The 8,371-nt window shown below is 38.1% G+C and overlaps 1 protein-coding gene across 1 annotated transcript; it reads right to left on the minus strand.

Annotated features, from left to right (window-relative positions):
* Window positions 1-3,245: 3,245 nt before the first annotated feature.
* Window positions 3,246-6,201, minus strand: LOC308401880 (acidic mammalian chitinase-like; the record flags this gene model as incomplete). Its single annotated transcript, XM_080890334.1, has 11 exons — window positions 3,246-3,493; window positions 3,854-3,986; window positions 4,082-4,198; window positions 4,315-4,497; window positions 4,603-4,726; window positions 4,838-4,962; window positions 5,155-5,320; window positions 5,558-5,614; window positions 5,749-5,953; window positions 6,058-6,084; window positions 6,177-6,201. The coding sequence occupies 11 exons, from the start codon at window positions 6,199-6,201 to the stop codon at window positions 3,246-3,248; spliced, it is 1,410 nt and encodes a 469-aa protein (XP_080746460.1).
* Between the last annotated feature and the right edge of the window lie 2,170 nt (window positions 6,202-8,371).

Below are 8,371 nucleotides of genomic sequence, written 5' to 3' on the forward strand. Positions count from 1 at the left end.
AGATTGTCATTTATTTTAATTCATTACAATGGTTGGATATGTATTTGTTGTATTTTCTCATGGATTTCATTGTGTACACTGGAACTAAAGCTAGCTTGGGAAATTTAGATGAATTTTGCTAATGGTGGTCTTGTGATTATAGTGCAGGCTAGTGGTGCCCTGGAGAGACCACAGCGACACCACTACTTTGGATGGTGAGCTAGGCCCAACGAGCCAGAACCCCAGCTATAACTTCCTGCGGTCTGGTAGGAGGCTGCTGCGGCCTACACTCTCCCCTCTTGGTTTTCAGTCCCCTAAATCTCACTTTCGAGATCTCAGTCTTGGAATCTTAGTGCTGATCATCATACTTCCAATTTCAACCTGTCTAGACTGTCATACGCGTTGGACTTATATCAATCGTGAAATAAACTTTATGGACATTGTTTGCCAGAGGTTGGACGAGGTTGCTGCACCGCTGTGCAGCGGATATTTTACAAGCTTGAATTATGTTTTATCTTTTCCTGTCTGCAGATTTTGTAAATATTGGTATTTGGTAATTGCACTTTATTTTCACTATAAATAATAACTGTAATCACAATATCTGTGGTTGTATGTTTATTGTACTTCACTCACCTCCTAGAGCCGAATCTGATATCTTCTGAATTAGCCCAACTACTCATAACCAACTTAAATTATTTTAGCTTATGTACTTGCTACACATAGTTGCTAAGAAGTTAGGCAGATCCTCCTTTATCCTTGATCCTCTGTAGCATTTCGGTGGTGCCGACTGAAGCCCCATACCCATGAGACGGCATCTAAGACTGAAGGTGTTCTAAAACAAAAACATCTTCAATCTTTCGTCTCCTTGAACTCCACATAACTAACCATTTGGACTTTGCAAAAGAGCACCAAGCACGGGAAATTGAAAGGTGGAAGAAAGTTTTCTCTGAGAAAAAATGTAACCTTAATGGTCCTGATGGTTTCCAACGTTACTGGCAAGACAAGCAGATCCCGCCTGATATGTTTTGAGGATGATGGTCTGGGGTGCTTTTTCCTTCAGTGGAACAATGGAGCTTCAGGAGGTGCAGCTGTGTCAAACAGCTACTGGCTATATCCACATGTTGCAGAGAGCGTCCCTCATGACTGAGGGCCCACCTCTGTATGGTAACAACTGGGTTTATGGGTTTATCAACAGGACAGTGCTACAGCACACAATGCCCACAGGACAAGGGACTTCTTCCAGGAGAATAATCACTTACAGAGGATTGGCTCTCTCTTGAATTTATGTAAGCATCTTGCACATATTCAACACAGTTGCCTCATGCTTTAAAGTTAAGTGTAACTGTATATTGTTCAACACACTTGGTGAAAGCAAACTTTGGTTAAATCTTCAAGGTACTAATCACAAAAATCTTTAACAATAAAAACAAAAAACAAAGCCCATGGTTGATTTCATGGTTGAGTCTTTCAGTTTTTTAATGGCAGCACCCAAGAGCTTCTCAGATGACCAGCTTGGTTCAACATTTAATGGTAGTGCTTTCCCTCTTATGGGTCTCTTGTCAGTCTTTGTTTTGTTCATCATCCCAGCAAAAAGATAGATTACATATTAGAAAAAATGATGGTGGTCACAGGTTGAAAACCTGTTGTCAGACAACAAAATAAAAGTTTTCAAATCTTTTTTAATAAAAACCTTCACTGTTTTCTTTGATTTCTTTTTTTTTCTTTTTGGATTTTGAGAGCATCCTCCTTTCAGGCTCTTTACCTTCAGGGTATTTGAACAAATGCTGAACAAATGACTTGGCTGAAAGGAGGGAATGAGAGGGAGATAGTAAGAGGCTCTTCATTAGTTTATCTTTGTATATAACTCAAAAGCAAACATGATAAAGTTAATACTGAAAAAACATATGAATATAGTATACATAAAACACCACCTCTTCCCAGTCAGATCCACCACAAACACGTTTTTGCTTTCAGAAATGTAGATTTATCAGTCATATCACACCGGATGTCTACAATTTCCCAACTACAAACAAATTCTTTGATTTATGACACTATTTGCTTATACATGAATACAGATCTGAAAAGTTCAAACACCAAACATGTGAACAAGTCTTGCCCTCTTCATTTTATTTTCTTACAAAACTAGTTAGACTTAAAAGATAACAGCCGGTGCAGAAAGTATTACCTCTTTAGTATTTGAGGTCTGCTGCTGTGGCAGCAGCTTTAGCCAGGACAAAGCTGTTTTTTTCCACATGAACAATGAAATTTGTTTTCAAACTTAAACCCACAGAATGGACAATGCATCTTGCCCTGAAAAACACAAGTTGTCTGAGTTTAGTTGTTTATTTCACCTAAAGCAAAACAGCAGTCATATAAACCCTCATGTGTGTTTCAACAGATGACAGATTTTCAGGCTAATAGTTAACATCTAATAGCAAACCTATATCTATAGTATTTTCATTCCTCACAAATCTGAAAAATTCTCCACTTCTTTTAAGTGTCTCCCAGAGCAATGCTTAGCATGTTTTGGTGTTTATGTGTCCTTTTGCAGCGTTTTTCTGTTTGCTGGTGTTTTCTAAAGTTGCAGTCCATTTGGCCTCTCATGGCCACCGTACCTTCCAGTTTCAACATAACTTTGCACCAGTGAACCAAGTAAGGTTCATAAAGACATGGTTGAGCAAATTTCGTGTGGAAGAATCTTACTGAACTACAAAGAGTCCTGTCTACAACCCGATAGAACAGTTTTGGATTGAATTAGAGCAGAGCTTCTTATCCCACAGTGTCTGACCTCACAAATGTGCTTCGAGAGAAATAGTGAAAAGTTACCATAAATACACTACTAACACTCCCAGAAGGGTTGAAGGTTTTATAGCTGCAACGGGTGGGTCAGCATTGTATTAAACTTCTATGCATGTGAAAGCAGAAAAGAAAATAATTTTGGCAATATAGTGCATTTTGCAAGGTTAGAAACTCTAAGCAGTAATTAACACTTTATTCAAAGCTGAGGTGACCACTGTGACATTATTTTTGTTTTATTTGCTTTTTGTACGAGACAAAATCACTATTAGGCTGATGATGTCTGAACTGAGGCCTTCATTTTTGATGACGCGAGTTATACCCTGTTTATGGCAACTCTATCTATGTATCCAAGGACCCGAGTTATATAGGTGAATGAATGTGTACATAGAGGATACACTGATACACTTTAGTCCCTTTAATAGATGATGTTGGCACCAGATGTAATACACAATGCCTCTGCTCCAGGCTCAAGGCCAGTTACAGCATTTGCAGTTGTCATCAAAGACAGATCCAGCTCCACACTGCCCCACGTGGGTGTTGCCACCAGAACACATGTAGAAGCTGGCTTTGTCATCTGGGTGGGGATATAAGCCATCAGGTTTCCCATTGCAGAATCCAGTTCCTGGGGCATGGGTAGTAGTGGTGGTGGTGCTGGGTGGAGAAGTGGTGCTCGCTCCAGGTTTTGGGGTGGTGGTTGAGGGTAGTGGGGGAAGCTCTTGACAGTACAGATCAAAGGAATTATGTGTTATTGGTGGTTTTTCATTCATGTGTATCAATAAGCATGAATCCCTTAATGCGTAACTGGCTAAAACACAACCTCACCCTAACCCAACCCACTGTTGACCTATTAACATGAATTCTTCATTACTCCAATCGCTACATGAAGAACATTTACTGCCCTCGTACAAAAGTTTTACTAGTTCAAAACTGTATCGAACATATTTGTATTTTTATTGACTGTTGTAGTAACATCTTATCTAAATTACAGAGGTTCTTATGATAACAGTTCCACACTAATTTATTAAATATATATAGACTAAAATAATTAATCTATATGAATCTGCTTTGGACATACCAATTTCAAGAAGGTTGCGCAGATGAGAGAGCAGAGGATGGGGACCCTCCCCGCAGAATTTTCCTGCAAAGTCATCCAAATCAAGAGCCCACACAAAGGCCCCGCCAAACTTCTGATCTTTCAGGTAACGTACCTATTGGGGAAAAATTAAACAGAGATTGATATCACTACCTTGTACATACACAAATGTGTTAAACAAAAAGAAATGATGCAAGCTTTCTCACTTACCTTGGTTTCATAGCTCTCCTTGTTGTCAAATCCTACCCACTCATTGTTTTTGAAAGCATAGGGGACTTTCTGGTCTTCAATCCAGTTAATGGTGCTGCCTTTCACGAAGGTACAGATCTACAGCACAGACTACATGGTTAACATTTGTCGTTTTATAAATATCATTAGATATCAAAGCAACATATGCTATACATCATGAGGCAATCATTAAATTCCAGCCTTAAGAAATGTACCTCATAATAAGACCAGAATCCAGCTTCACGGGTGTATGGACCAGCTGATGCTGGGCCGCTAGCTGGAGCACCAACACCAGTGTTTGATGATGTCAGGCGGAAGGTACGACCATAAGATGCAAATCCCATCCTCAGCTTCTCCAGTGGGGTGCCATTGTCTCTCCAATATTTCATGGCATAGTCCTATAGAAGTTAAAAAATGTGAAGTTTGTGTTCATAAGAAGTTACCTGTTAAAGTTACAGTTATCTTTTAAATGAATCTTATTTCAGTTTTAACGGTTTACTTACAATGTTGAAATAGATAAGGTCACCAAAGTCCTGAGATCCACGGTACAAAGGGCTGTTGTGTCCAGTGAATTGCTCCCAAGTTCCATGGAAGTCGTAGGTCATTATATTGATGAAATCTAATTCTCTGCAATAAGGAAATAAACATAAACAGTGATTTTCATGCTTACATTGCACAACTGTCAGATTTCTAAAAGTAGTAGATGAAGTAAGATGGTTTATAAAGCAGGACCCTCACTTGGCTATCTCAGCGATCTCATATCCAGCATCAATGGTTCCTTTTCCAGCAGCAACAGCAGCAGTTAGCATGAGCTGGGGATTGCCGGTAGCTTGGGCTTCAGCTGCAAAGGCAGCAACAAGTTCCTATAAAAGTGCACCACATAACAGTGTAAGAATGGAGTCCATGGGGTGGCTGTAGTTTAGGAGGTATAGCAGATCATCTACCGATTGGAAGGTTAGTGGAATCAGTCCATTTAGCATTTACCATTCAAGTATGATACAAACGAAACAACATCAATGAGATGTAGATTTTAAAAAATGGAGATCTATACCCACCCTGCAGAGCAGAGTAAACCTCTGTTTGTCCTCAGGAGGACTTCCACGGGATCCAGGGTACTCCCAGTCCAAATCCAGACCGTCAAATCCATGAGTCCTCAGAAATCTGATAGTAGACTGGATGAACTTCTGACGATTAGCTGCAGTAGAAACTGTGATGGAGAACCTGCAAAAAAACAAAAAAACACAAAAACCAAGTTAACATTTGATCTTTATAGTAAAATCTGCTTAGTGCTTTATGTCTTTAACAGGAGAATTGTGATTAATGTTTGCTGTGTTTAATAATGGAAACTTCTTTTTGATTTTGATTTGATTCAGACTGATGGTTTACACACAATATTTGGTTAGCTACGTACCATTGTCCTAATGTGAAATAATTTTCTTTCTTTAAAGTATTTCTTACTGTGTTGACCCAAAGTTCCATCCACCAACGGCCAAGAGAGTCTTCAGGTGGGGATTCCTGGAAACAGCAGAAAACTTGTAATATCATTAAAGAAACTGTAATATCTTAGTGGAAAACTCTTAAAGACACGATACGCTCAAGAGGTATTGTGTTTTGCTTTACCTCTGACCTATAGGATAATATCCACTTACTTGGTCTTCAGATCATTGAAAGACTTGTAGAGGACGTCGTCATTCCACTCGTAGGTAACCAGCTCATTGTTGTAGTTGATGATGGAGAATGCATAGATGAGGGTGGTGCATAGGAAAGGGTCCACATTTTGTGGCAGAAACTTTCCATCTCCAGGCCTGTACTGGGACCAGTTGGTGAAGTAGCACTCCATCCTGCTGGCAGATCCTGTGGTGGTGTAATATTAATAAAGCACAGGTCCCAGTAGTGATACACAAGTAGTGATCAAAATTTATTTTCTTTAACAAAAAAGAAATAGAAAAAAAACGTACCCAGCTGGCTCATCACCAGACACAAACCTAAGAAAAATTAGAATGTAGGCAAAAGCATGATAAAATAAATGTCAGTGTTTACATTTATATTGTATGCATGCAATAAGTTCCCAAAATACCTGCTACAACTGTGAGCCTGGCCATCTTAGAGTGACTTCTTAATATTTCACTTGATGACTCTAAGAGAAAAAATGATGTCAGTTCTACAAATCAAGCAACACTATAAAAGCTACAACCTCCCACCCACCTACCCACCAGCAAAAAAAAAAAAAGAAACCATGATTAAGAGAGAATAAGGGCTGTGCCCCTTGTTCATTTACCGTCAAACCAGAAGAAAGACCCAAACAGCCGCAACAAAGTTTGGCCTTTTATACACCTGATTGTTCTACGAACACAAAGACAATATAGCAGTCTTTCGTAAATCTAGGTCATAAGTGTACTGATTATTAGGACATGCTTTGATAAGAGATTGCTTAGTCTTAGCTATATGTAGGCAATAATTTACTCATTGTGGCACGTATATGACCCTGGTGTACCTTGGGTCACCGGTCACATATCATATCGTTATATAGTATATTACATACAGGGGGTAAAGTAAGTATAGAACATGTCACCAATTTTCTAAATAAATATATTTCTAAATTTGCTACTGACATGAAATTCTTATCAGAATTCAATCGCTAACAACCCATCCGATCCACACACGCAAAGAAATCAAACCATAGATGTCCGTAAATTATGCAAAATAATAAGAAATAATACAGGGGGGAAAGTATTGAACACACACAGAAAGGAAGTTGCAAAAACAAAAACCAGTCAAGACACTCGCAGAAATCCATCAGTAACTAGAAAGCAATTCTGTCAAGAATTAGTAATTAGCTGGTTCAGTCCCAACTGATGGCCTATAACCTATAAGAAACACCTCATGATAGATAAAACCAATGAGCTCTCTGAGGACATACTGATAGCACTGGTTACAGAAGAATTTCTAGGCTACTGAAGGTTCCAGTGAGCACTGTTGGGGCCATAATCCAGAAGTGGAAAGAACATCATAAGAAGACACTGAATCAGCAAGTACAATTGTTCCAAAGAAGACAATAAGTTACTCACTCCACCGCCATGCTCACTGCGTAAGACTCCAGTGTTGAAGAAAAAGCATGTTGAAGTACATTTAAACTTTGCTTTTGGATGCCATAATACACGTGATGTTTGGGTGTCAAAAAACACTGCATATCACCCCAGAAACTCCATAAGAACAGTGAAGTTTGGAGGTGGGAACATCGTGGTGTGGGGCTGTTTTTCAGCACACGGCAGTGGGACACTTAAACTGAAGAAAGGGTGAATGGAAAAGTGTATTGAAACATTTTTGATAAAAATCTGCTTCCATCTACCAGGATAATGAAAATGAAATGAGGGTGGACATTTGAGCAAGACAGTGATCCCACACACAGCCAAGGAAACGCTCAATTGGTTTCATGGTTATTCATTAATTAAATATAGGATGATATGATACCTGATAGAATTTTTGTTTTGGATACAAATCATATTGTTATGCTGTCATGTTCCAGATTAAAGTCAGTCTTAAAATGAATCATTGGAGGAAGTATTTATTCCTTTATGTTTTTTCTATTCATTCATTTCAACATTTTATTCTCATAATACAAGATAGAAAATAATTCCTACCTGGTTTATGACTGTGCTAATAATAAAGGTTTGAATTTATTCTCAAATAACTCTTGTTTTTACTTAACCCCTCTTCTTTTAGTTGGGTTGGAGGTTGTTAAAGTGGATGACCTTATTGTTGTTTCAATAATAAAGTTTGGTTGAAGGTTGGTGGTTTGATTCCTGAAAAGAAGCCTTCTTTTTTTTTAATGTGTGAAGTTTTGTAGACCCAAGTATACAACATGTGTATGTCAGCTTTGTGTCTTTATATAATATAATAATATATAAGATATAATAATAACATGAAAATTTGATGTCAGTTGTTATGGAAAATCATTAGTTTCCAGTTGTAACTGATAAATTAAAAAATTAAAGCAAATAAAGCACGATTATATCATAATACAAAGTACATCGATCATATGGGTGCATTTTGTGATGAAGTGAATGACTCCAATGACTGATACCTAAACATAATAGAAGAAGTATGAAAAATAATAATCACTCAATGTTTGTCAGCTATGTGACAATAATAAAAAAGATGATCATAAACTGAGAAACATCATGACATAACAATATAGAAGTGCCCATCTTCTAAGATTAACCGCGTTGATTATTTTATATCTCTCCTTTGTTGAAGACTGGCCACGACCCT

Source organism: Rhamphochromis sp. 'chilingali' (genome assembly GCF_963969265.1).
Source record: "Rhamphochromis sp. 'chilingali' genome assembly, chromosome: 9".
NCBI classification, from domain to species: domain Eukaryota; kingdom Metazoa; phylum Chordata; class Actinopteri; order Cichliformes; family Cichlidae; genus Rhamphochromis; species Rhamphochromis sp. 'chilingali'.